Source organism: Clinocottus analis, unplaced genomic scaffold (genome assembly GCF_023055335.1).
Source record: "Clinocottus analis isolate CAN_PGR_092001 unplaced genomic scaffold, fCliAna1.0.p SCAF_13, whole genome shotgun sequence".
Lineage (NCBI taxonomy): Eukaryota > Metazoa > Chordata > Actinopteri > Perciformes > Cottidae > Clinocottus > Clinocottus analis.
The window spans coordinates 19,045,001-19,072,541 of NW_027175854.1; the positions used below are offsets into that span (position 1 = coordinate 19,045,001).

General features: G+C 46.9%; 3 protein-coding genes across 6 annotated transcripts in view; 2 read left to right on the forward strand and 1 right to left on the reverse strand.

The window, feature by feature from the left end:
* Positions 1–4,922, forward strand: part of pstpip2 (proline-serine-threonine phosphatase interacting protein 2) — a 9,773-nt gene extending 4,851 nt beyond the window's left edge. Inside the window, exons 4-15 of one of the 2 annotated variants that reach the window (XR_011077341.1) lie at positions 107–141; positions 211–317; positions 389–451; positions 1,024–1,122; positions 1,741–1,786; positions 1,869–1,948; positions 2,025–2,123; positions 2,456–2,552; positions 2,669–2,750; positions 3,624–3,661; positions 4,005–4,191; positions 4,694–4,922. Coding sequence is in view for 1 of the 2 variants with exons in the window: in XM_068573379.1 (XP_068429480.1) it covers positions 107–141; positions 211–317; positions 389–451; positions 1,024–1,122; positions 1,741–1,786; positions 1,869–1,948; positions 2,025–2,123; positions 2,456–2,552; positions 2,669–2,750; positions 3,624–3,661; positions 4,005–4,057 (799 nt within the window). In the remaining variant the exon portion in view is untranslated. Of the gene's footprint in view, positions 1–106; positions 142–210; positions 318–388; positions 452–1,023; positions 1,123–1,740; positions 1,787–1,868; positions 1,949–2,024; positions 2,124–2,455; positions 2,553–2,668; positions 2,751–3,623; positions 3,662–4,004 lie in introns of both variants that reach the window. The other variant, XM_068573379.1, reaches the window with a different exon arrangement.
* Positions 4,923–5,040: 118 nt separating this feature from the next.
* On the reverse strand, positions 5,041–15,199 carry dhx29 (DEAH (Asp-Glu-Ala-His) box polypeptide 29). The gene is made up of 30 exons (XM_068573375.1): positions 15,067–15,199; positions 14,851–14,976; positions 13,992–14,187; positions 13,284–13,357; positions 12,891–13,004; positions 12,664–12,793; positions 12,435–12,574; positions 12,221–12,358; positions 11,719–11,845; positions 11,481–11,636; positions 11,005–11,179; positions 10,669–10,789; positions 10,203–10,586; positions 9,601–9,867; positions 9,356–9,499; positions 9,029–9,205; positions 8,678–8,818; positions 8,432–8,573; positions 8,214–8,334; positions 8,023–8,107; positions 7,717–7,805; positions 7,429–7,557; positions 7,272–7,347; positions 6,962–7,186; positions 6,685–6,821; positions 6,341–6,431; positions 5,933–6,220; positions 5,677–5,808; positions 5,492–5,588; positions 5,041–5,249 (listed from the first exon to the last, which is right to left on the reverse strand). Exons 3-30 carry the CDS (start codon positions 14,152–14,154, stop codon positions 5,203–5,205), a joined length of 4,110 nt encoding a protein of 1,369 aa, XP_068429476.1. The 5' UTR covers positions 14,155–14,187; positions 14,851–14,976; positions 15,067–15,199; the 3' UTR covers positions 5,041–5,202.
* mtrex (Mtr4 exosome RNA helicase) lies at positions 14,334–27,240 on the forward strand. 3 transcript variants are annotated; one of them, XM_068573376.1, is made up of 27 exons: positions 14,334–14,492; positions 14,855–14,986; positions 15,090–15,156; positions 15,527–15,589; positions 15,804–15,916; positions 16,434–16,608; positions 16,768–16,858; positions 17,110–17,234; positions 17,451–17,549; positions 17,691–17,808; positions 17,930–18,061; positions 20,237–20,316; positions 20,646–20,756; positions 21,022–21,123; positions 21,963–22,088; positions 22,594–22,744; positions 22,820–22,992; positions 23,205–23,273; positions 23,339–23,464; positions 23,599–23,709; positions 23,793–23,981; positions 24,928–25,091; positions 25,210–25,315; positions 25,741–25,797; positions 25,874–26,036; positions 26,456–26,560; positions 26,951–27,240. In XM_068573376.1, exons 1-27 carry the CDS (start codon positions 14,392–14,394, stop codon positions 27,001–27,003), a joined length of 3,102 nt encoding a protein of 1,033 aa, XP_068429477.1. In that variant the 5' UTR covers positions 14,334–14,391; the 3' UTR covers positions 27,004–27,240. The 3 variants fall into 3 exon arrangements, with proteins under 3 accessions (XP_068429477.1, XP_068429479.1, XP_068429478.1); XM_068573378.1 differs by lacking the exon at positions 14,334–14,492 and adding an exon at positions 14,534–14,595; XM_068573377.1 differs by lacking the exon at positions 14,334–14,492 and adding an exon at positions 14,546–14,591.
* Positions 27,241–27,541: the final 301 nt, after the last annotated feature.

Here is a 27,541-nt window from a genome sequence, read left to right on the forward strand (position 1 = left end):
TAGTTTCCTCTTTCTGAGCTGCAATAATGTGTCTTACAGATTAACCAAAGTTGTGTACTTTCTTGTGTGAAATCTCCTGTAATCTTCTTTTTCTTTCTTTTTCAAGCACCTTAAAACGATCCCTGGACATGTTCAAATTACGTGAGTACCTTTTGTACGTTTTTGAATAGCGACTCTTCTGGAACAAACATGGTGTTTCTCCCGTTGCAGAGACTGAACATGTGAGTCTGTCTCACCTGCAACTGGCGCAGAGCATGAGGGAGGAGGCCAAGAAACTGGAGGAGTTCAGAGAGAAGCAGAAGGAAGCCAGGAAGAAGGTTGGTGCTTTTATCTGCAGCGAGCAGACGATCATCTGGGCCGTTGACGCGACGCAGCGCTGTCGTTTCAGATGGAGCAACAGATGGATGCTCTCCACAAACACAAGGCTTCACTTTTCAAGAAGACAATGGATGTAAGTAAACAATGCAGAGTTCACTCTCTACAGGCCCGACAGGAAATAAATGACCTCATGGGCACTTTCACAATTTCCCTCCGAGAACTTTCTGTTTCTTTTCCCTGTAAAGTGTTGTTGATCAGATGAGCAGATGAGCGTTAATGATGCTCTGTAACGGAGCGACCAGCTCCAGGGCCAGAACTCTGCTGTCTATGAAGCTAAACGTCTCAGTGACACCCAGCCTCTTCTGGTCCGTGCGTGGTTAATGTTAAAGGAGTTTCAGATGAAAGCGTGTGTTTTCCCTTCCCTTTTCTTCTTTGGATGAGGAAGTTGTGTCTGGGAAGTTAACAAAAGTGTCATTTAATACCGTGAAAGTCATTTCCAAAAGAAGAAGTACTTGTTAACTACATCAAAATGAAAATGAGCCGCAGGTGGAGAACGTTGGTGCCGCTCACATTCTTTACTTGTTTCCTTCATGTTTTTACCTTTTCCATCATTTGTGGTGACGGACAGTTTACAAAGTACGATAGAGCTGTAGCGCTAACTGCTAACTGCTAACCGCTAACCGCTAACTGTGATGCCGTCCCCAGTCCAAGAAGACGTATGAGCAGAAATGCCGAGACAAAGAAGAAGCGGATCAGAACGTGAACAGAAACACCAACACCACCAACACCAAGCACATGGAGAAGGTGAAGGAAACGTGCGCTTCTCACGTATGGACGATGAACGTTTGGACAAAGAATGAAGTTTAGAATATGGATTTTATGGATTGACATGAAGTTTGTGTTTCAGAATCAGAGACGGTTTGTTGCCGACCGTCTGCACATGAAGGGATGTAGTAATTAAAAACACAGTACAATATTATGAAGACATAATTAAACATACAATTGTATGGTACGTACAATAGACTATTACAAAAAACAAGTACATAAGAAAAAGTTAAAATGTCTGTTATTAAATAGTATGTTTGAAGTGTAGAGTTGTAGACACACAATACACATTTTAATTAAATAATGTAAAGATTATACATAATAATACAAGTTGTTAGTTGCTGTTAACACACTGCCAGAAGTCTTCATCCACAATGTTGTAACGTTCTCAGTGTTTCACCGCTTTGGTGCAGCAACGTGCTCGGATGCGTCCGAGCTTCAGTCCGTTGGAGATGAAGTACAAATGTTCCTTTTCCTCAGACTTCCTGTGTGCATCGCGTGTCTGAGAGGATGTTCATATCATGTGTGTTACTTGTCATTTACCCTTCAACCTGCTGTGGAAGACTTCACACTCTTGTGTTCTTCATCACCTTCCAGCTCTCCTCCAAAGCACAGAATGCTAAACAGACTGCAGAGGAAGCCGGTAAGTCCACAAACACTTCAGCTGCCATGTTTTAGTGTTTACTCGACCTCTTCACTGTGTGATGCGTGCGTTTGATCGGCAGACAGGTTATACCACCAGAATGTGAGCGGAGTGGGAAAGATCAGAGACGACTGGCAGAAGGAACACGTCAAAGCCTGCGAGGTGAGGTTGGATCCCAGAAGGTTGAATTAAACACACATCGTGGAAGTCACCTCCTTTGTTCTGTTTTCCTTCACAGATGTTTGAGAAACAGGCAATGGAGCGCATTACCTTCCTCAGAAACACAGTGTGGACTCACCTCAACCAGCTGTCCCAGCAGTGTGTGACCAGTGACGAGGTGACGCCCGCAGTTATGATCCGTGTTGACAGTCTTATGATCATCACCATGTGGGTTGTTAAGTTGTTAGGAACCAGCAGACAGACACAGGCAGCTCGTCAGTGAGCACAGAGGAGCGTTTAGCAGCCAGAAGCTACATGTTTTCCTCTGGAACAGCTGGAGCCCAAACCAGAGCTGAAAGAGAGCAAACGATGGATTTCCACTCATCACGAGCTTTACTTTAATACATCAACTTTCCTTCACTAACCTCCAAGCATATTATCTATAAAACATTGGACCTTGGACCTTGTTTCACTGTGTGTGTGTGTGTGTGTGTGTGTGTGTGTGTGTAGCTGTATGAGGAAGTGAGGAAGTCTCTGGAGCAGTGTAACGTCCAGGAGGATGTTGAACACTTTGTTCACCTCAGGCAGACCGGTGACAAACCACCAGGTAGATGCATTCAGCAAACACGCACACACAAACACACGCAGACACACACACACACACACACACACACACACACACACACACACACTGTTTGATCAGTCTCATTGTTCTCTCCACAGCACCGGTCATGTATGAAAACTTCTACAGTGGTCAGAGGCCTCCAGCTGTAGCTCCTCCCACTCGACTGCTTCCACCAATCAGGTGACGAAGAGGCGCTGACGAGCCACCTGTCTGTTTATCCTTCGATCCTTGCGTTCCGTAGTTCTACCACTTCTTCACATTAGCGTTAGCTAATGTCACACATTAACGTTAGCTAATGTTAATGTGTGATGTTAGCTAACGTATAACATCACACATTAACGTTAGCTAATGTTAATGTGTGATGTTAGCTAGCGTATAACATCACACATTAACGTTAGCTAATGTTAATGTGTGATGTTAGCTAGCGTATAACATCACACATTAACGTTAGCTAATGTTAATGTGTGATGTTAGCTAGCGTATAACATCACACATTAACGTTAGCTAATGTTAATGTGTGTTGTTAGCTAACGTATAACATCACACATTAACGTTAGCTAATGTTAATGTGTGATGTTAGCTAACGTATAACATCACACATTAACGTTAGCTAATGTTAATGTGTGATGTTAGCTAACGTATAACATCACACATTAACGTTAGCTAATGTTAATGTGTGATGTTAGCTAACGTATAACGTCACACATTAACGTTAGCTAATGTTAATGTGTGATGTTAGCTAACGTATAACGTCACACATTAACGTTAGCTAATGTTAATGTGTGATGTTAGCTAACGTATAACGTCACACATTAACGTTAGCTAATGTTAATGTGTGATGTTAGCTAAGTATAACATCACACATTAACGTTAGCTAATGTTAATGTGTGATGTTAGCTATGTTAGCTAATGTATCGATTTTCGTTTTTATTACCGATTTTGTTGATTGAAAAAAAAAAAAAAAAATTCAAAACGGCGAATTTCGCTGAAAGGTGACAAGTATGCAGGTATGTAATAATAAAAATAAATACAACTTGTTTTGTGACTTTGCAGGAGGGGCCCTTTACCGGACCCAACACGCAGCAGCGAGGGTAGGTGTGTGTGTGTGTGTGTGTGTGTGTGTGTGTCTGTGTGTGTGTGTGTGTGTGTCTGTCTGTGTGTGTGTGTTTCTGTTTCAATGCGTTGTGGGATGTGTTGCATGTTGCATGGCGCTAAAGAGACATAATATCGCTCCTTACTCTCCTCCTTCGTTTTATTCTGTATTGATGTCGTCACATTTGCAGCATAAAGCTTCTGGCTGTGAAACACAAAGGCTCGTGTTCGTGGTGGGGTTGATGTCTGTGGCTTTGTTATCAGCTGGGTAGTTTCCGCACGCTTCTGCTTTTCATACACACATACACACTTTCATTGTGCTGGTTTGTGATGTGATTGCAGATGCCATCTACTCCACGGTGCAGGACGCGGGCTACAGCGTCATCCAGTACTAGCGGCTGCTGCAGAAGTTCACCCCGTGCAGCTTCTGCATGGACGTTGCACAAGTCTCACCAGTTCCTCCTTTGTGATTTCCCGTCACGGCACCAGATGGAAATGATGTCGTTACTGCGCACAGACATATTTTTAGGTAAGGTTGTGTGGTATTTTGAGATTACCAGTTTTATAATCAGCACAGTAAATAAAGTGGTTAGTTTGAATCCAAACCGGCTGAAATTAGGACTTTTGCTCAGTAAAATGAGGAAATAAATAAAACAGTGCAATCAAGGTAATTAGTGTCGAGATATAGACAAACGTATACCTTTCTTTGTTTTTATTGTTTAAAATGCTCTATCTTCCACCTCATTCCCTCTTAATGGAGCTTCAGTTTTGTATTTATTTTCTGTTGAGTGACACTTTCCTCAAATAATTAAATAGTTCTACAAAATCAGATAAACTGAGATTTGTGTTGTTTCCTCTTCGATGTGGGAGCACGTCAGCTGACTGAAACACTGGTTCACCAGCGAGCAGAACGTGGATCACTGGAGACTGTCTGCTGATTTCTTTCCATTAAAGTCCTGTTTTATATTCTGCATCATGTCAGTTTGACAGTGACAACAAGCTCATGAGAGAGTTCTCTGCCCTCGATTTAGTGTCAAGTGATTCAACCGGATGTGTGTGACGACGACATGCAGGATGTTCTGAACGCTTGAGGATTGTTGGAATATTTGCACTTTGATTTTATTTATGTGAACACGTCATTTGCAGAAATTGCTCCAAACTGTGATAAAGTTGGAAACTGGAGGCCTGAAGGGGTTAAATGGCATTTCACTGACCTGGTGTTGTTTTTGTACAAATAAAAGCACCTTTGTTCCCTTTCAAGTATGAAAGTTCCTCTGCTCACGCTGTCTCCTCTCCTTTCCTTCCACACATGCTATTTATTGTGTATATAAGATTTAAGACAGCACTTTATTTTAATTAACAATGACACAATGAAAGATTCAAATAAAAATGTGCACAGCTTTATTTCCACCACATAATCTTCTTCTTTTATCTCTCAAACGTCCACATTAGTGTTTGCCGTCCTGTGGTACAGTCCTCAGTGAGGGAAAGAGATGGATGGAGCTTCTTTAGAGGCGTCGCAGCCTTCGGTGGTCCGATATCACTCGGACTGGATCAGATCCAGAATCAGATGGATGGTCTTCTCGCCTGCAGCAGACAGAAGGTTTTACATCCAGCAGTGATTATAAGTTCAGTATTAGTAGAGAAGCACAGCTCAGCCTTGATAAACTGTACAGAGCGACTCAAAAGCCTTCTGCTATGAACTTTGGTCCAGAATGGATGAAAAGATGGAATCATTCAGTATTTAGGTGTCATGACTCTTAAGGCTTTGCTGTACAGCCACGTTGAAATAAAGTGTGAATGTGTGGCATTGCGACGCTTGTGTTCACCTTCGAGACTCATCCTCGGGTTCTCCAGCTTCTTCTCCAGCAAAGAGTCCATCAGCTTCCTCAGGTGTTTGAAGATCACACCGATCCGCACAGGAGCCTTGAAGTGACATGGCTTGAGTTCAGTAAGAGTGGAAGAAGATGCATTTCCTTGGTCTACAAAGTCGTAGACAGCTGTGACCTCTGACCTGGAAGTGGATCCATCCATCCAGGGAGATGAGCCGCTCTCTGTGCTGGATGTCGATGTCGCCTCCGAACAGCAGCATGGGGAACGGAGATATCAGAGTGGTGTCTCGCAGGTAGATCCTGGCGTACTTCACCTGTGGATGAGCAGGTAGCATTAGCATTAGCATGAGCATGTAGCGTGCGCAGGTAGCATGGAGCATGAGCATGTATTAGCACAGGTGTGACGGAGGTAAGCTCACATCACTCTCCCCCTCGTACCTTCTCCTGGTACAGCAGCCAGCCGTGTGTCTGCAGGTTGCGGTTCACAGAGGACGGGTGGACCTGAGCCTTGCCTTGCGGCGTCTCCACCGTGCAGGCCACTCGGTCCAGCACGTCCACAGAGGGGGTGCACAACACCCGGGCCACGCTGTCGTAGAGCCCCGCCGCCAGCACCGCGTTCAGGACCGAGATCTGCTGCTTGGACAGCGCCGCCGCCGCCGCCGGCTTGGAGCGGGACGACCAGAAACCCGCCTGCTCCATCATCCTCATCAGCTCGTGCTTCACGCCCTGGATCCAACACACGGGGCCAGATGGAGGGTGGGGGGGTCATCTACGTGTGTGTGTGTGTGCGTGTGCGTGTGTGTGTGCGCGTGCACGTGTGTGTGTGTGTGTGTGTGTGTGTGTTACCTCTATGGTAATGAGAGCTGTGCGATTGAGGAAGTATTTTCTGCAGAAGGACATTTCTGCTCTTTGTCCATCTGTCTGTGAGTTCTTCCACCTGAAGGTAAACAGAAGAATGAACATCGCGGAGCTGATGAGATGCCCTCAGCGAGCACGATGAAATATTTAAGAGTTTTTCTTTTTTTTTAAATTAATTTTGAGACGTTTTCTGAAAACATTTGCAAAACTCTTCACACAGTTTGATTTATACATGCTGTACTTTCCTTCTACTTTGGCTCAGCTGGCATCAAGCTGAGAGGCTTTGAAAGCTCCTGAATGAAAACCAAAGTCTGCCTTTAAAAGGTTCCTACCCGAGATAAGCGTTGTATATCGTCAGGTGATCAGAGCTGGCCAATGCCAGGGCGGCTTTGGCCAGGTTGGCTTCCTCCTTCCTGTTCATCGGCGTGGAGAACGGAGACTTCTCAGAGATTGCTGCCGCGATGGTTGCCTGAAACAAAGCTCTTCTGAATATGTAATGTTTCATAACCACCTCTTGTAGAGACACTGGTCCGAGTAAAAGACCACGGTGTAATCCTCACAGGGCAGATACTCGTCAGCAGAGGGCTTCTGGGTAACAAGGGCACGTACTATGGGCTCCAGGCAGCCGAGGATCGCTCCGTAGATCAGCATCTTGCCGATCTTCACGTTGACGGGCAGACCCGCCAGGTGGTGCCCCAGAGGGGTGAGGAGGTGATGCTCGGGGTGACAGGCGCCGATCTTCCTCAGCAGGTTGACGGCGTTGCTGACCGACTGCGGCTGAGGGGGATCGAGCGCCCGGCTCAGGAAGTCCTCTGGAGAGCCGTACTGACATTTCTAGCAGAGAGAACAGAAGAACAGAAGCTGGATGTTTCCACAGCCGTGCGGCGTCGAAGGGTTTGAGGGATTTATGTCTGTGTACCATGATGTGAAGGCAGAGCTCCTCCAGTGGGACCCGGAGTATCTCTGGGATGGAGTAGTCCATGAAGGAGTTAAACCTGAGGACCAGATGCATCTCTGTGTTAATGACCGCCTTCTTCATGAATAACTCTGTGCAGGATGGAAGATGACCTCCAGACCTGAACTTGGGATAGAGCCTGAAGCAGAAGCCGTTCTGGACGCGTCCCGCTCGGCCCTGCCTCTGGAGGGCGCTGGCTTTGGAAACGAAGGTTTCCACCAGGGAACTCATCTGGCTGCTCTCGTGGTACCTGAACAACGCAGAGTTACTTCTTCACTGGTGTTCTCCCATCACTGCCATTGGAGCCGTTTGTCACCACGAGGTTGATTCAGATTAGTAGCGTCTGTTTAAGATCATATCAAATACTAAAACGTGCCACATTCCTTCCTGTATTGTTCCTGAAACTTACTTATTTTCTTTAGTCTTTCCGGTGTCGATGACAAACACAACGTCGGGGATGGTCACGCCCGTCTCAGCAATGTTGGTCGACAAGACGATCTGAACGAAGCAGAGCAGTCGGGATGTTAGTGATCGATGAGCACGTGTTCAGTTACGCTCACATGTGTCATCTTGATGGAGTGTTAAAGACAAACGTTTGTTTAAAACAAGCAAAATAAGGATTTTTTTCCTAAGATTTGAATGGAAATACAGCTGAACAAAAAGCCTCGGATCTTCTATTTTCTATTTCTCAACGCTTCACCACGTCCAGAAGTACCTTCCTGGATCCAGCAGGCGGCACCGTGAAGGCAGCGGCCTGGTCCTTAGAGGAGAGCGTGGAGTGGAGAGCAACGATCCTGTACCTGAAAGAGAGACATGGAGCTCTGTGTTTGGTGCAGTGCCATCATGAGTGACTCATGGACTAGATCAGAGTGTGTGTGAGTGTGTGTGTGTGTGTGTGTGTCTCACCTGGTTTTGTCCCTGAACCTCTTGTCTGAGGAGAGCAGGTCGTGGAGCTGCTGGATGTGAGCCAGACCCGGGAGGAACACCAGGACGGCTCCGTCCATCACCGCAAACTGTGGGGATTTGTCTGGCCGCGTCCAACAACACAGACATTCATCACACAGGAGTGAAACATGCACGCTCATGTTCTTTGTGCCTGCTGAAAACAAGCATGCGCGTTGTACCTAGATAGTCGATGAGGTCAACCAGTAAGTCCATATTGATCTTGTTCGGGTTCATGTACTGCAGCACCTGCCGAGTCCTGCTGCTGAAGTGGTCCAGGTCTGGACCCAGGTCCCAGCCGGAAGACTCCCTCAGTATCAGCTCCTGCAAAGAGTAACGTATGAAACATCCATGGATCAACCTCCACGACCACGTGTACTGTCTTCCTGCTTCCTGCTTCCTGCTTCCTGCTGCAGGGACATCGTCACCTGGTGCTGCGCGGTCCTGCCGCCTTTCTGTGAGACACAGACGCTGACTTCCTCCTCATCTTCAAGGATTTTCTGGCAGTACTCTGAGTCCTTTTCCAAAACGTACCCCGTCTGCTCCACGATATCTTCTAAGTGGAAGACCTAAAACACACACACACACACACACACATATGTTCACACGCGTGAACATATGCTGCTTCCTCTGCTTTGCCCTCGTGATGTCACAGAAACATCCTGAGGGGACTTCATGCAGAGACAGACGCATCTTATCCGAAATGTCCACATGCAAAGCCTTCAGCACAGGCGAAGGGAAAGCTAAACTATGTTTACAAGTAAACAAGCTCCTCTGACCTCCACTGGGAAAGTCCTGCCGGGAATGTTGATCACTGGGCAGCGGTTGAAGTAGTTGGAGAACTTGTCACAGTCAACCGTGGCGCTCATGAGGATCAGCTGCAGGTCGGATCTCCTCATCACGACGTCTTTCAGAATCGTGAGCAGGAAGTCTGACTGGACGCTGCGCTCGTGCACCTGAGAGGATGATGAGAAGACTCACGGTGTGTGTGTGTGTGTGTGTGTGTGTGTGTGTGTGTGTGTGTGTGTGTGTGTGTGTGTGTGTGTGTGTGTGTGTGTGTGTGTGTGTGTGTGTGTGTGTGTGTGTGTGTGTGTGTGTACCCTCACCTCGTCTACGATGACGTGCGTCAGGGAGCCGAGGTGCCGGTCGTGCTGCAGCTTCCGGAGCAGCACTCCGGTGGTGCAGTACAGCAGGCGGGTCCACTCCCCGGACTGGTTCTCCATCCGGATCTGGTACCCGCACAGCGAGGCCTGGAACGCACCCAACAAGACACACCTCCGTTACAGCCGAGCTGCAGGTGCCGTACTCGGATCCGTGAAGCAGGCAGAGGCGTGTAAAGGTGAGTCTTCACCTTGGACCCCGGCCCGTCCTCGCAGCCCATCTCCTGGCTGACCCTGCAGGCCAGGCTCATGGCGGAGATCCTGCGGGGCTGCGTCACCACGATGCTGCAGGGCCGGGCCTCCCTGCCTCCCGCCAGCAGCTCCTCCAGGAGGAACTGAGGGATCTGGGTGCTCTTCCCGCTGCCCGTCTCACCGGCCACCACCACCACAGGGTGGCGCTGCAGAGCCTCCAGGACGCGGTACCGGTGTTGGAAGACAGGAAGCTGCTCTCGGTCCGCCTGGAAGGTCCAACGACCCGGTTCAGTTGGTGCACCGTTAAGAGTACTACATCTTCATGGTAAAGTACTACATCTTCATGGTAAAGTACTACATCTATATGGTAAAGTAGTACATCTATATGGTAAAGTACTACATCTTCATGGTAAAGTACTACATCTATATGGTAAAGTAGTACATCTATATGGTAAAGTACTACATCTTCATGGTAAAGTACTACACCTCTATCTTACAGTACTACATCTTCATGGTAGAGTACTACATCTTCATGGTAGAGTACTACATCTTCATGGTAGAGTACCACACCTCTATCAGTTCGATGTCTGTGTGTTTCTACCTTCAGCTTCTGGGCCAGAGGGGTCTTCTTCAGCCTCATCAGGGTCTCTCTGGACGCTGCCAGCGCTGCTTCTCCCGTCACTCTTTTCTCACTTTTGTCCTGCGGTTCTTGAGCCGCGTCTCCAACGTCCAGCCCGGCCAGGTTCTCCCAGGACTCTTCAGGCTCCTCGTCCCCGGTGCCGGCCGGCCCCAGCCGGTCCCGGGATCCAAACCCCCGGTCTTGGTCCCGGGTCTGCTGCTGTTTGAGTCTGGTCAGGAGCCGGGAGATGAACTGGTCTCTGGGTTTGTTGGCGGCGGTGCGACTCTCTTCCTTCTGCTGCTGCTCGCTGTCTCTCCACTCCAGCCACACGTCTCTGTAGGTCGGAGGCAGCAGCTGGTGCACCGACTGAGGAGCGATGCAGAGTCCTGGTTATTGCACGAGGAAGAGGAGGAGGAGGAGAGAAACTGTGCCTGGTGCCGCGTCTCACCTGTCCTTTGATCATGGTGTACAGCGCCAGTGTGGCTGCCAGGTGTTGAGCCTGCATGCTGTCCTCTGTCAAGATCGTGGGACAAACTTCCAGAACGTCTTCAGCCCTCTGCACACGCACCCTGTTGCACGCAAAGGCATCCAATCAAAGCCAAACATGTGCAGCTGCAGTTATACGCAGGTTATAACAGAGGTACAGCGTCTCAAAGAGGACTGCGGGCCACTGCTGCAGGCTGCTGCTTTCTTCAATAGAGACACACCCATGATTACTGTTGTGTGCTGGAGTAGAATATCAGCAGATTGAGACTTTATTCTCTGTTTATGAAACATCACTTACTTGGATCTCCAGTACCGACCAGCAGCCACCTTGTGAAAAGCCGGCGCTGGACTCTTGGGCAGGTTCTTCCGGACCCAGTCGATGAGGAACTGCTTGGGAGACTTTCCCGTCCAGCTGCGAGCCGTGTAGTCAAAATCACGAATGTCCTTCGGCTCGTTCTTTTTCACAACTGGAGCTGAAAAAGAAAACGTGAATGTCTTTAGTTTGTCATCAGACATTTACCACCAAACTCAGTCCAGAAACAAACGTTTGAAATGTGTGTAATGGTTTGATATGGATCAGTATAATAAATACTGATTCATATGCTGTAGTGAGGTGTGATTGATGTGCACACAGCATCTACACCAGAAGGAGGAAGCAGCACGTTGGGCTTGAATCACAGGTTGAAGCCCATAATGTTTTATGTTTACAATATTCTGTAAAAGCCGTTGAAGGTGTCCTGTGGGATCAGACGGGTTCATTCTGGAGATGCAAACCTTTCGCTGCGGGAGCCTTTTCAGTTTGTTCAAAGAGGTTGAAGCTGCCTTCTGCTTGTTCCTCGCTGACAGGAAGTGTCTTCTTTTCCTTCTGCGGCACGTCGACCACCTTCAGCGCCGGGTTGAACACTGGGTGGGACTCTAGCGGCTTCATCTCTGCACACAGAGCCACACAGGTGTTCTACACAAGCCACAGAGGGTCAGAGGACAGTTTGCTCTCTGCAGCTGAAGAGCTCACCTTGCTGTATGATGCGTATCCTGTCCTGAGCCATCCTCTGGCTCGCCTTGTCTCCTTTGGACTTGGCAGTAGCTGCCATTTCTTTTGCGTCATATAATTGCGCAGTAAGGCCCAAATACCTGTCATTCTAAACAGCAAGAAATAACACACACAGTTACTACACTTGTGTGCAACATTTACTTTTTACACAATCGCCTCCTAACAGAAGCTGAAGAAAATGTTGATATTTTTGGGAAACGTGCTTGTTCACTGTCCTGCTGAGAGTTATGAGAGGATTCATACCTCCAATATTTATCTGATTACCATGAAGCTACAGCCCATTACCTTAGCTTAGCATAAAGATTAAAGAGGAAAGTCTGGCTTTGTCTGAGGGTACACACCTCTGAAGCTCACTAACATGTGATGTACTATTCATTCCTTCATCGACCCAACACTAAGCATATCTATACTCCTGTAATAAAAAACAGAGATCTTAACTGTAAGTTGCTATATTTGGACTTACTGGATCAAACTTTTCATCCAGTTCAGGGTTGCGTGTCTTCGTCCCACCTTTCTCCTCCTCTTCCTCTTCATCACTGCTCTGCTCTGCGTACCGTAAGATCCAGTCCTTCATGCTCGCAGCTTCGTCCTTCTCTGTGGCCTGGCGAACACAAAGCTGTGATTCAGCGTTACAGCACACATCGAGCCAGCGCACAGCAGTAAGCAGACAAACCCACCTGGGGCGGCTCCGGCCGCTTGCTGCCGGGTGCTTTGGGGTTCGGGGCGGCAGCTTTCTCCTGAGCAGGAGGCTTGAACTTGGGCCTGCTCTTCTGGTTCTCCTCCTGCATCTGCTGGGTAAAACCTTCTGGCAGCTCCTCTGTGGTGAAGAAAGAAATGAAGAACGTTAGATTTTGAACAGCCTTGCCTTGTAGAGCTGTACGGTGATGGCGGCTGACGCTCAATCACCATCTTTAAGGTTGAGGCAGAGCCAGTCCAGAGCCGAGTGGAGATCCCCCCCGTACAGCACACTGCTCTTCATGGCCTCCTCGATGTGTTCTCTCTTGAAGTTGAACTTCTGCAGAGCCGTGTACAGGTCCTGCAAGCACAAACAAGACAGCCTGAATGCAAGAGATGTGATCATGAAACAGATACGCGTGTACTGAGAGAGAAGAGAGAGTTGGTTTAGTTATTACCAGCAACTTTTTGTTGGTAAGTCTGCCGGATATGGGCCCTTTGTCCCCATTCTCCTCCCTGAAGTTATTGATCAGCTTGATGATCTTCTTCTCCAGTTCTGCTTGGATAGCAACCTGTTTCAACGGGTCAAATCCACTTCAGTCTAAGCATTTGTAATACTTTTCAGCGTGAAACACCACTGCCGTGTATGTTTTTACGTACAAGGAATTTGTCTTGGCAGGTGGTGCCAAGACATAAACACTATAATCTATAAACACAGTGCCAAAAGAAAAAGGAGCATGACATTTACAATAGAATAAATGAATAAAGTGCACAGACAGATAACAGTACTTCAGACAGTGTAAGCGTGATGTGAAAGCGGCAGGTGTATTTAAACACGAGGTAGGACTCACTTTAAGAATGGACTTGTCTGTGACGCCCCCCGTGTCCACCTGGGCAGTGTTGGCCAGACTGTAGGTCTTTGGAGCTGGAGGAGAACAGAATTAAATGCAATGTATGTTGACGCTGAGCCGAACGTCATGTTCTCCTGACCATCACCTTCACTGACCGATTCATTGATCCAATAAGCTCTATTTTCTCATTTCATATTGAAACACATACACAATTGAGCAGATTTATCTGCTATTCTGTTTATTCCAGGATGAACTGTTCAGTCTGCTCATGAGCAGAAAACTGCCCATCACAAGAGTCCAGAGCCCTGTCGCAGCAGGATGGCGTCACATTACGTCATACGAAAAGTAGAGAGAGAGAGAGAGAGAGAGAGAGAGAGAGAGAGAGAGAGAGAGAGAGAGAGAGAGAGAGAGAGAGAGAGAGATATTTGAAGATGAACTCTGAATGCGGAATTTCACTTCACAAATGACTAACAACAACAATACAATGAGCCAACTGTATGGGACGACATTGAGCTGAATGTGTCACAGTGAAATATGCACCAGCCTACATGTAAAACCTCAACACAACACGTCGCTCATGCAACACAACAGTATGGACGCCTATCAGATACACCAGCTTCACCTACAGCCTGGGAAATAACCACACCAACAACACTGTTACGGTGTTTTTATTCTTGAACTATGAAACCAGGAGCCGCGTAATCTCACCTTTTGACTTGTTCTCTTTCAATGGCTTGGCCGGCTTGTTGTTGGCCGGCTGTTTGTTGGGCTCCTCCGCCGCCGCAGCAGCGGTCCTGCCCGCCGCCGCTGCGGCTGATGGGGCCACTGAAGCAGCCGCTTGCACCGCGGATTTCTTCTTCTTTCCGCCCATTGGATCCCCACACACTGCCGGCCCGCAGCTCCTCTATGCGGCGAAGGGATAGCAAGTCATCGGCAAAGTCGTGAAATGTTGTGGTGAAGAATTCAGAAGACAAAAAATTAAGCTAACGTGTATTTCTCTCTGTGTTCATGTGGGGTTGGGTAACTTTGAGACAACCCGGCTGCCGTACCGGAAGTAGTACCGGGGAGCAAACCTCGTGTTGTATTGTGGGAAGTGTGCCGAACAAACATGGCAGACGCTTTTGGAGACGGTTTGTTCAACGTGTTTGACGATGAACAACAAACTACCGACAGTAAAAAGATACACCCTTCTCTGACAACAGAAATCGGGTAAATGCTTGTTTTTTTTCAAAGCAGTATTTGTTTGAAAGCAGGAGGGTCGATAGTCCCTGAACGCAGCACCATGTCCGCTAGCTTCGCTAACGCATCGTAGGTTAGCTAACGTCAATGTTCGTTAACGAAACGCCAAATAAAGCACCTGGTTGTGCTGCTAAAACTTACGCTGGATATGTTGTTTTGGTGAAATATAATCTTAGCTAACGTTCAACTTGAGAACCTTATACAATGTTAAAAGTGTAGTTTGCGTTAGCTTGACTGTTCATGTAGCGTTTACGTGTGATGCTAATGTATTACACCAGGACAGGCTCGGGTAACAACAGTTCTGCGTCCTTGTGTGTTTTTCCTTTACCTAGGAAAGAAAATAAAAATGGCACCGACAAGGATGCTGCTCCGGCTGCCTCGCTCAAGAGGGAGGCCGACAGCGATGGTGGAGAGGAGATGGTGTTTGGGAAGAAAGCCCGAAACGAGACGGTGTCTGAAGAGAAGTGAGACGCGTTAGACTCTTAACACTGTTTCTGTTCAGGGTGCTTAGCTGCTGTTATTTACTTTACTGATGGAAAGTTACCTTAATGTACTTGTTTACTTCAGTCTTGCAGAGGTTATGCCCCAAGTGAAGGTGGAGCAAGTTGAATCTGTGGAAGGATGCTCACACGAGGTAAAGATACCAAATGAAAGCAAAGGAAACATGTCTTCTACCACAAGCTGCCAGAACGCTTCAGTGTGCGCTTCAGTGTGCGCTTCAGTGTACACTTCAGTGTACACTTTAGTGTACACTTCAGTGTACACTTCACACAGACGTGGCACTTTTCTGGAGGGATCAACACCTAAAACAACACATTCCCTGAAAACACGTTCTCTCATTTGTTTTGGTGATTGTTGTGTCTGACACGATATACTAAATAGTCTTCAACATATCTTTTTTCTTAAATATATATTTATTATATGTGTTTTTTTTTTCTTGCCAGATTTCTCCAATTTAAAATGTCAAAACTTTCATCGTTAACAAATCTGTCTTTCCCTGATAGGTCGCTCTTCCTGCCAATGATAAGTACAAACCGCTGAAATCCAGAGTGGGCAAAGCAGCCAAGGTACAATGCGTCTTCAGATGGTCCTTTACTTCTGGATTTTACTCTGTTCAGTTACACAGAACAGATATAGTTTTGTTTTGTGTGTAATATCCTAACTTTAAAACAGCAGCACGTTGTTTTTAAAGGCAGAATGAACAGTTCATCTAGATAATATTGTAAGTCTCTCAACTGGATTGTGTCTCTTGTGTAGTGACATGTCGTGATTGTTCTGCAGGAGTACCCGTTTGTTCTTGACCCGTTCCAGCGTGAAGCCATCTTGTGTATCGACAACAACGAGTCGGTGCTTGTGTCGGCGCACACGTCTGCTGGCAAGACGGTCTGTGCGGAGTGAGTTCCTTCACTAGTTGTGTTTAAGATGTAATTTCTTACTGTACTGTTGAACTTTGTCTGGAGTTCAAAGCATGCAGCTAAATTACAGAAAAGACACCGTTTAGACTTGCAGCATGAAGTTTATTATGTCAACATATACGGTAGTCACACTATACTCAAACAAGTATGTAAAGATATGAAGTGTAACAGTAAAGCAAGTAAATGCAGTGTCACGTTCACCCTTGACCTAATGCAGGTGACAACTGCTGTGGCAATATCACCAACAGATGATCAATACTTTAACAGTTTGTTCCTTGTGTTGAGCAGCTGTGCTCTCAGACAACTGGATGCACTTAAACCTCTAGAGTGCAAGTAAAGGAAGCAGTTTCCTTGGTGGCAAAAGGTCTAAGCAGGTCACAGCCGTCATAATTGTCTTTTAGGGGACATCTTGGTTTGCCTATTTATCTGACTTACTTTAGTTGCATTTAGTTAACAGCTGTTGTGTCAATGCATCACTTATATCCACCTTTTGTAGATACGCCATTGCACTGGCCCTCAGAGAGAAACAGAGAGTGATCTTCACCAGCCCCATTAAAGCCCTCTCCAACCAGAAGTACAGAGAGATGTACGAAGAGTTCCAGGATGTGGGACTGATGACCGGTGACGTCACCATCAACCCCACCGCCTCCTGCCTCGTCATGACCACAGAGGTGAGGCGTCTGAAAAGGGGGAGCGATAATGGTATTGGTCAAATACCTCCTTTTAATGCTCGTGCTTTTGAGAGAGAGTCCCGGAGGTTCAGTGTGCAACTGGGCAGTGGAAGCGTCACTGAGCGGTTGTTTCAACTCGATTAACTTCATTCCCCGCAGATCCTGAGGAGCATGCTTTACCGAGGCTCTGAGATCATGAGGGAGGTGGCGTGGGTCGTGTTTGACGAGATCCATTACATGAGAGATGCAGGTGAGCAGAGAAAACAACCCACACAGACACACAACAGACGATCAGTGTTTGGACCATCAGTCTTCACGTTCAAACCAGTCGCACAAGCTTCATATTTTCTAATTTTGTCTAACTTATTCTCTTTTTGTCTACACATTTTGTCCACTATTCTGCTGTAAATCCTGCAAAAAAGTTAGATGAAGCAGATTTTGAACAATAATGTGTAAACCTTACAGAAAAAACGATATGAAAAGAACTTTGTTTGATTGCAGAGCGCGGTGTGGTTTGGGAGGAGACCATCATTCTGCTTCCTGACAACGTGCACTACGTCTTCCTGTCGGCCACCATCCCCAATGCCCGGCAGTTTGCAGAGTGGATCACTCACCTGCACAAACAGGTGGGACGTTGTACTGGCGTATCTTTTGAACCAAAGGTTACAGGAATACTTTACCCACAAAATGACCATAGCTTATAATACCTGAAACAAACAGAGAGAGAGAATTATTAAGTTACCTCCTGTTTGAAATACGAGGTGCAACAATGTCCTTGTGAAAGGCAAACTTGTGAGTTTTCCTCCTGGTTGCATGTTTCATGAGGCGTTTGTCTCCTGCAGCCCTGCCATGTCGTCTACACAGAGTTCCGTCCCACTCCGCTGCAACACTACATCTTTCCAGCAGGGGGCGACGGGCTCCACCTGGTGGTGGACGAGAACGTAAGCTCACCTACAAATTTATCCTGAACATTTTGGACTTGAAACAGACCGCATGTGTCTGGTCTCCTTATTGTTGATGCATTAAACAGCAACAGTCTTCAAACAATAAACAATACATGTGTGTGTTCTGCTTTTCTTCAGGGAGACTTCAGAGACGACAATTTCAACACCGCTATGCAGGTGCTGAGAGACGCAGGAGACACCGGCGGCAGCGGGGGGGCCAAGTGGGACCCGAGAGGCCGCAAAGGAGGCACTAAAGGTGTGTGTGTGTGTGTGTGTGTGTGTGTGTGTGTGTGTGTGTGTGTCTGTTAATACAATGGACATGTGTAAATATCTTACATTCAGTGATTTACTTCATTCATCACGTGTGATTCCCTCAGGCCCGTCCAATGTGTTCAAGATAGTGAAGATGATCATGGAGAGAAACTTCCAGCCCGTTATCATCTTCAGCTTCAGCAAGAAGGAATGCGAGGCCTACGCGCTGCAGGTGGCCAAGCTGGACTTCAACAGAGGTACGTGTGCTCATCCAGGTTTCATCCCAGCGTCACTGTGTGAGATTCACTTCTCTACAAACTTATCCTTAAGTCCAGCGTGACCGTGGTTCTCCTGCAAGAACGTCTTCAGTACATGAAGCTCCCACTGGGTTTCAAACGGGTGTTTTTCTGTTTTTTAAGCAACATTTCCAAGTCGAGTTAACGATCTCGGTTTTATGGAAGCCCATTTCCGCTACACAAAAAAAATATAAAGACAAAAAAAAGAAATTAGGACAAAAAGATAAATAAAAAATGTAGGACCCCTCCCCCCATTTTTTTTTTTTTCCGTTGTCTTTTTTTTTGTCGTTGAAAAAAGGCAACAACAAAAAAAGTTTCATTCTAGGAGAGAAATGAGAAGTTAACTACTGACTACAATTGTCAAAATTACAGCTACAGCCTAAATATAATTGTAGCTAGTATTTGTACACACAAAGTACATTGTTGTCCTTCCATTGACCATTTTTAAGAACTGAGTAAAATGTAAAGTCCACACATGTATTAAATTAATTATTTACTTTAAAGTAAGCCATCGATAAGCTTACGGGTGGTTGACATTGATAAGTTATCTTTTGAATAACAAGAGCACTTGAATATGAAACAGTGCTTGCAATGTTAAATTAAAAGAATACGTGACTTGAAACCAGATTGGACTATTATGTGACTTGAACTTGTTTTGTTGTATGAACAATACATATTTACATTTAAATGAAGGTATTGTAAAAACAAAGTGATGAATAATGTACTGCTTAGATGTTTTTATTTTATTTTCGTCAACGAAAAGAAGAAAACTTTTTTATTTATTTTTTTTGTGCGGCGGGAATGGGCTTCCATATGATTTACTGTACGACTCATAATCTAATTAATCTGATCTAGAATTATAATGATCATTTGTCACTTGATTAATCGATGATATATATACATATATATATAAATATATAAATATATATATATATATATATGTGTATATATATATATATACACATATATATACACATATATATATATATATATATATATATATATATATATATATATATATATATATATATATATATATATATATCTTTCTCTCTCTCTCTGCCGGCTTCAGGCGGCTTCAGTGAAGTGAAATGTGCTCATGAAGTCTTTCTTTGGGAACGTTTGTCCTCTTGGTTTGTTTTTCCTGCATTTTTATAAATGAGGTTTATTTCCCTGCTGAGCTTCTATTCTTTCATTTACATGAAGTGTTTTGTGTCTTTGAGAGTTTTCTTGAACAGACTGTTATTCTTTGGAAATGAGACCGATTATATCCTGTAATAGCAGATAATTTTACGAGACTGAAGGAAAAACATAATCAGACTCGTAAAGGAGGATAATTATTGCATTGTTATGTAGTTCATGACAAAATGTTTTTTTAAAAGCTACAGGAAGTAATTGCTGCTTAACCATCAGTTTAAAAAAAGATGCTTGTGCTTTTCTTTGTGCGAGTCATTTAGAAAGTCTCAGGAGCAGATGCTCTCACATGCAGGTTGTTGTGTTGGTGGTCGTCATGAGGAGAGGGAGCATGGCTCTCCTCTTGTTGTCAGCCAGCTCCTCAAGATGCTGTCAACACTGAGGACTGAGCCTCTCCTGCTGCTTCGTGCTGTGACGCACAGTTTCTGTGTCTGTGGTCCTGTGGAGGTGCTGAGCGAGAGCAGACCCGCTGCCTCCAGCTGACGGGTTTGAGTCGGTTCATGCGAGGAAAGGTGGAGCCGGGTTGTTGTGGACGCTGTCCTGCAGCAGCTTCACAGTTGTTTCTGACACGAGTGGGAAGAGCCGACCTGCAGTCTGCAATTACCTTATTATTATATGAACATATGGCTGCGAAATCTGATTGAAAATCTGGAATCAACATCGACTTTAAACAAATGCAGCAGCAGAAGTTACTCAATCCCTCCATGGTCCAACTTTCCCTGCACGCAATTCCCCCAAAAGCTTTCTGTTGTTCAACATGAACCACACCAAGAGGAGTTATATTAGTGTGTGTGTGTGTGTGTGTGTGTGTGTGTGTGTGTGTGTGTGTGTGTGTGTGTGTGTGTGTGTGTGTGTGTGTGAGGTTAAGGACGTAAGACTTGTCTTTGTGCTAATATTTAGCTTTGGAAAGACTTTGTTTGACGCAGCGTTTGTTTGTTCCAGATGACGAGAAACGTCTGGTGGAGGAAGTTTTCAACAACGCAGTGGACTGTCTCTCTGACGAAGACAAGAAACTCCCTCAGGTGAGCATCTCAGCTCCGGTGCTGTTCTATAAGCATCCAGGTTGTTAAGCCACCTCGTAGCGAAGCCCAGAAAAGATCATTTTCTGCTCGCAGAAGACGGTTAAACTGTCGTGGCGTAAACAGCTGCACGCACAGCGTCGTGTTGTTCTACCTGCTGGGCCGAGTCGGAGATGAAAACCGGCCGCGTGGAGGAAACGGCTGTTACCGGGTCGACCTCTGCGACCGGAGCAAAGCCAACGTCGTCCTCGACGGAGGGACGGACGCTGGTGGCCGCGAGCGAGTGAACGAAGCCGTCACTCATCTGCCTGTGGACGCTGTGGTTTCCTCAGGTGGAGCATGTGCTGCCGCTGCTGAAGAGGGGCATAGGAATCCATCATGGAGGCCTGCTGCCCATCCTGAAAGAGACCATAGAGATCCTTTTCTCTGAGGGCCTGATCAAGGTACACCTGTCTGCTTCATGACGCTCATCAAAACACACTGAAGCAAATTACATTCATCCCTTAGAGTTACTGCAAAAACCTGATTTGTAAAGATGTTGAAGGAATCTTGAAACGTCATCGTCAGAGTTAGTACATGGGAGATGAAATACTGTTGAAATGTTTGCAATGTGTTTGTGACTTTATTCCACTGATCCACAGCTGGTGGCGTCTTTGAGCAGAATGTTGCGATGACGTCGTGTTGATGACTCTTCCTTCTCGTGTTCAGGCCCTGTTCGCCACGGAGACGTTCGCCATGGGCATCAACATGCCGGCTCGCACTGTGCTCTTCACCAGCGCTCGCAAGTTTGATGGCAAGAACCACCGCTTTGTAAGAGCACACACACAACGCGGCGTGAAGGTCACAGGAGTCAGTCACCGCATCCTGAGGAGACCTCAAAGGGATGCGTGACATGTGTTCCCCTCATCCTCCGTCACATGCAGGTCTCATCGCCCTGTTGCTCTCCCTTCAACGAGTAAAGACGATGTCGAGTCATAAGTAAACCCACAAGTCTTCAGAACAGCAGCTGTGGTCTGTGTGTCGTCACATTGTGCCTTTAAAAGGTCCTGAAGTCCTGCAGCGCCCCAGAGACAGCCACGTATTGTTTATGATGTGTGTGTGTTAGGAGCACCCTCCATCTTCACACACACACACACACACACACACACACACACTCTCCAGCTGGCGTACACACAGGCTTGTGGAGAATGTGAGTTGAGAGCTTTTCCTCCACGAGCTTCATCAGGAACATCTGCTGCCTCCGATGTGCCAGAGCTCCACGCAGACACTTCTGAGTTCCTGAAACTCTGTGATTCACTTCAAGAGCACAAAAACATCTCACCAGTCTTGTTATTTGCTTACTTGAATGTATTTGTTGTATTTCCCAGAGATCAGTAGATGTGTGGAGTTAAATCTGAACACAGTCGCGTCCCCAGAGACTCAGGTTCTTCCTCACGAGAAGCTTCAAAATCCAGATCTCTGTTTCTAATGCAGATTCCTGGCCACACACTTTGTTTATTCTCTCCAGCGTTTGTTATATTAACCATCACGCTGGCTTTAGTTTCGTACATCACGCTTCTCTCAGTGCCTGTTCGTGTTCATATCAATACATAAACATTATATAACACAGATGGATGTCTTCTCAGTGTCTTGTGTCTCGTGTGGTCTAGATTACATCCGGCGAGTACATCCAGATGTCCGGGCGAGCCGGCAGGAGAGGAATGGACGACAGAGGAATCGTTATCTTCATGGTGGACGAGAAGATGAGCCCGTCGGTGGGCAAGCAGCTGCTCAAGGTACCGTGAAGACCGATGTCTCTCAAGAGAAAGAGAGCTCCTGGTTAAATTGCTGGTCATCACTCACGTCTTTGCAAACCTCTTGAGAGCTGTCTTCACACTGTTCAACACAATAGTCCAACTGTCGTATCAATGGAAACCGTTTCCTTCTCTTTCTCGCTGAGTTTCTGTGAATGATTAAATGTAGATGCTGAAGTGAAGTTCTCTCTCTATTGTCGATCATTTGTTAAGTCACATGAAGCCAAAGTCTCTCTTCTCTTTGGACACATTTAAAGCTGCAAAAAACAAGTTGCCGCACAGCTTTTGAAGGACGTTGTGTTGATGTAAACGTGTTTGCTTCGTGGGGATCCTTCCTTGGAGAAAGCGGTGGTTGATATCCGTGTTTACTTTGGGAAAGAGACGTCGGCTTCATCTGTTTAGATCTCGTACCGTCCTGCCACTTGTAGCTCCAACAACATTCTGCAAGCGTGCAGCGTTGTTTTCAATGTCTCATCGTGTGCTGCAGGGCTCAGCGGACCCTCTGAACAGTGCCTTCCACCTGACCTACAACATGGTGCTCAACCTGCTGCGCGTGGAGGAGATCAACCCCGAGTACATGCTGGAGAAGTCGTTCTACCAGTTCCAACACTACAGGGCTCTGCCTGACGTGGTGGAGAGTAAGTCTCTTCATACGGCAGCAAAGCGACACGTTTACACCACTTCATCTCACATCAGCTGATTCCTCTGTGCAGAAATGAAGACGTACGAGGAGCAGTACCACCGCATCGAAATCCCCAACGAAGAGAGCGTGTTCACTTACTACAAAATCCGACAGCAGCTGGCCAAGCTGGGCAACGACATCCAAGAGTTCATCCACAAACCCAAGTACTGCCTCCCCTTCCTGCAGCCGGGCCGGCTCGTCAAGGTAGCGCCGCACACTGAGACGCCGCCGCACACTGAGACGCCGCCGCACACTGAGACGCCGCCGCACACTGAGACGCCGCCGCACACTGAGACGCCGCCGCACACTGAGACGCCACCGCACACTGAGACGCCACCGCACACTGCAGTGTGACGACAGCACATTGTTTATTCATTCAGACGCGTCTTTCATCGGCTCTTCGTTTGGATCCACAGGTGAAAAAGGAAGACGCAGACTTTGGCTGGGGGGTCGTGGTCAACTTCAGCAAGAAGTCCAATGTGAAGGTGAGTTGTTGTCTCTGTGATTCCACCGCTGCGTGGCCGTGGCTGACGCGCACTTCCTCGTTCAGACCTGCACCGACTCGGAGCCGCTGTACGTGGTGGAGGTTCTGGTCCACTGCAGCAAGGACAGCGTCAAAGATTCTGCGACCGAGGCGTCAAAACCTGCTGCTGCAGGCGAGACCGGAGAGATGCAGGTGGAGTCTACAGCGCACACGTCACGCACACGTCACGCACACGTCACGCACACGTCACGCACACGTCACGCACACGTCACGCACACGCCCGCCTCCATGCCTCTGTCGTCGGGTGTAACTGGTGTTCTGTCCAGGTGGTCCCGGTGATGCTGCATCTGCTGACTTCCATCAGCTCGGTTCGCCTCTACATCCCCAAAGACCTGCGGCCCTTTGACAACCGGCAGCTCATGCTGAAGTCCATCCAGGTACGACCCGCCGTGTTGCAGCAGGGAGGACGGCGCCGGTCGAGCTGGACTGACTCTCTTTGCCTCTCGCACGGCGTCTGCAGGAGGTGCAGAAGCGTTTCCCGGACGGCGTGCCGCTGCTCGACCCCGTGGACGACATGGGCATCAAAGACGTCGGCCTGAAGAAAGTCATTCAGAAAGTAGAGGCCTTCGAGCACCGCATGTACTCGCACCCCATGCACAGCGACCCCAACCTGGAGGCTGCGTACTCCCTCTGTGAGAAGAAAGCTCTGGTGAGAAGATTTACATATTCATGACTTTAATCTTTGGCTTTAGTCCACAATGCTCTTTTGTTGGATTACAATCCATGACCTTCTCCTGCCAGGCGTTGGCCACATAGTTAAAGGGTGTAGGTCAGATAGCAGGAACATATATGTATATATGTATACACACACACACACACACACACACACACACACACACACACACACACACACACTATTGCATCTGTGTGTTCTGCTTTACCCAATCATCAGGTCAGAATGTTCAGTTAAAATGTAGGAAGTTAAAAGTCAGACATGCAAAGCAGACCAGACGATGTTTGACAACTTGCTGAAACATTTCCATCACTCTGTTGTGAAATGATGGCGCGTACAGTTTAACTGGATTACTTGGTTTGATTGGCAGATTAAGGGATTGAGCTGCTCCTTTATTGGCGTTTCTCTGCAGTTTATCCTCAATGTTTCATCCTCAATGTTTCTTTCAGCGTTCATCACGGGAGCGAGTCCAAACCTCCTTCTGCTCTTGTGAAAGTCTTCATCTCACATGCCACCAGTTTGGAGAAATGATGCAATAATAATTCTTCTGAATGTTTTTTGCAGTGCTGTCTAGTATTAATGTCTCGTACTGTACCAGTCAAATGTTTTAGTCGACGCTTCTCTGGCTCTGAGGCGTCCTAATCTTCAGGGCGTGAAGGTTAGAAGTTAATAACGGACATTATTGATGACAAATGAGCTGGCGAGTGAACATCTGTTGGCAGATAACTCAAATATTTCACTTCACTGGAAGTTATTGTTTCAAATGATCTCATGCACAAACCATCTGGAAGACATTGTGTGTGTGTGTGTGTGTGTGTGTGTGTGTGTGTGTGTGTGTGTGTGTGTGTGTGTGTGTGTGTGTGTGTGTGTGTGTGTGTGTGTGTGTGTGTGTGTGTGTGTGTGTGTGTGTGTGTGTGTTCAGATTGCAGCAAACGTTCGGACGGCCAAGCGGGAGCTGAAGAAGGCGCGCACCGTGCTGCAGATGGACAAGCTGAAGTGCAGGAAGAGAGTCCTGCGACGCCTCGGCTTCGCCGGCCCGTCAGACGTCATCGAGATGAAGGGGAGGGTCGCCTGTGAGATCAGCAGGTGAGGAGGAGCAGGAGTTCATCTCTGGACCGCTGATGACCATCAGCGTCCGGCAGCATGAACCTTCATCTCAATAGATTTACCCAGTTCTACAACGTGTCTTCATGGATCCTTCCAGCGCTGACGAGCTCCTGCTGACGGAGATGGTGTTCACCGGCCTGTTCAACGAGCTGACGGTGGAACAAGCCACGGCCCTGCTGTCCTGCTTCGTGTTCCAGGAGAATGTACGTATGCAGCACAGTTCGACTGCAGTCTGCTCCTTGGCCTCTTTACCTGCGACCAACACAGAACCCTGAGGTGTCGCTCCTCTTGAGTTCTCTGGACGAGTTGACGCAGCTTAACCAGCCGCTGCTTTGGCTGCAGCTCAGAGCAGCTTCTCTGTACAACAGGATCAACTGTGTGTTCTGCTGCTGACTCGACGTTCATTTAAAAGTAATAGTTTCATCTCCAAAGATAAATAGGATGAACGTGAAGCTTCTGCTCATGGAGATGTGGATTGTTAGAGATCAGGTGGCCGGGCCACAAAGCTCTTTAAAGATTAAAGATTTAAAGCTTTAAAGATCGTATTTCACTTTGAAACATAAACCACAAACCGACTGTTTGGAGTTGTCCGTCACGTGTTCACATCGTCCCTTCATGTTGCCTTCAGGCCAGTGAGATGCCAAAGCTGACCGAACAACTCGCCGCTCCCTTGAGACAAATGCAGGTGAGACGACCAGAAACCAGCAGTTCAAATCCCGTCTGAATCTGGTGTAAACGTGGACGCCGTGTGTTGTGTTCAGGAATGTGCGAAACGCATCGCCAAAGTATCCGCGGACGCCAAGCTGGAGGTGGACGAGGAGACCTACCTGAACCAGTTCAAGCCGCACCTCATGGACGTGGTGTTCGCCTGGGCCAACGGAGCCACCTTCGCTCAGATCTGCAAGATGACGGACGTCTTCGAAGGTTCGCCGCCCGTGTGACGTCAGCATAGAGACAGGAAGTGACCTCAGCATAGAGACAGGAAGTGACGTCAGCGTAGAGACAGGAAGTGACCTCAGCATAGAGACAGGAAGTGACCTCAGCGTAGAGACGGGAAGTGACCTCAGCGTAGAGACGGGAAGTGACGTCAGCGTAGAGACGGGAAGTGACGTCAGCGTAGAGACGGGAAGTGACGTCAGCGTAGAGACGGGAAGTGACGTCAGCGTAGAGACGGGAAGTGACGTCAGCGTAGAGACGGGAAGTGACGTCAGCGTAGAGACGGGAAGTGACGTCAGCATAGAGACTGGAGTTTTCTGATGACGTAGAAGCTTTCCTCCATGTGTGCTGGTTCTGCACGTTCTGCATGGGTTCCTGCTGGATGATGAAACCTCTGAACTCTGCAGGGAGCATCATCCGCTGCATGCGCCGCCTGGAGGAAGTCCTGAGGCAGATGTGCTCCGCGGCCAAAGCCATCGGCAACACGGAGCTGGAGAACAAGTTCGCTGAAGGTGAGAAACGAGTCGAGGAACCGCAGATTGTTGAAGATGACGGTTCTCTTGGTCGTCTGTGTCTTTGGGTTCATGGCTCCCAAAGCAGAAGAAGACTCTGCACACGACGGGATGTTGTGACCAATGGTTTTACTATAAATGATCATGCCAGAAAACAATTTGGCAGATGAATTGATTATGAAAATAATCATTAGAATTGCTCCCGAGCCTTGCTCAGTCAGCTTGAGACACGATTCAGCCGTCTGATGAGACACGGCCATCTTCCTCATGGCTGCCAAAAGTATGAATAAAACATGTTTATGTTGGTGAATTCTTCTGTACTAACTCGGTTAGAAGCTACTAAAAGAATGTTAGAAAAGATGTAATTAAATGATATTTCTGTGTCTGCAGGAATAACGAAGATCAAGAGAGACATCGTGTTTGCTGCCAGTCTCTACCTGTGAGGCCGGAGGATGAAAGCTGTGTTCACTTCTTCTCATTAACCTCCATTCTTTTACTTTTTCTTCTTCCCACTGAGGTCAAATATCGTGGTTTTCCTCCCCGAAATGTTAAATGTTTAATCGGCTTTTAATTTATTTCTCCTTCAGTTCACTTTTTTTTTAGGAGTTTTTTCTTTTTTTTCTAACTTTGTAATGTTGTGGATTCCATTAAAGTTCAAAATGAACACAAGTGTTTTTTATTCAGGTGAAAGTTTCTGTTTAGAGAATATAACGTTAGCTAACATTAACGTTAGCTAACATTAATGTTAGCTAACGTTAATGTTAGCTAACGTTAATGTTAGCTAACGTTAATGTTAGCTAACGTTAATGTTAGCTAACGTTAATGTTATAGCTAACGTTAATGTTAGCTAACGTTAATGTTATAGCTAACGTTAATGTTAGCTAACGCTAACGTTATAGCTAACATTAACGTTAGCTAACGTACAACGTTATAGCTAACGTACAACGTTAGCTATAACGTTGTACGTTAGCTATAACGTTA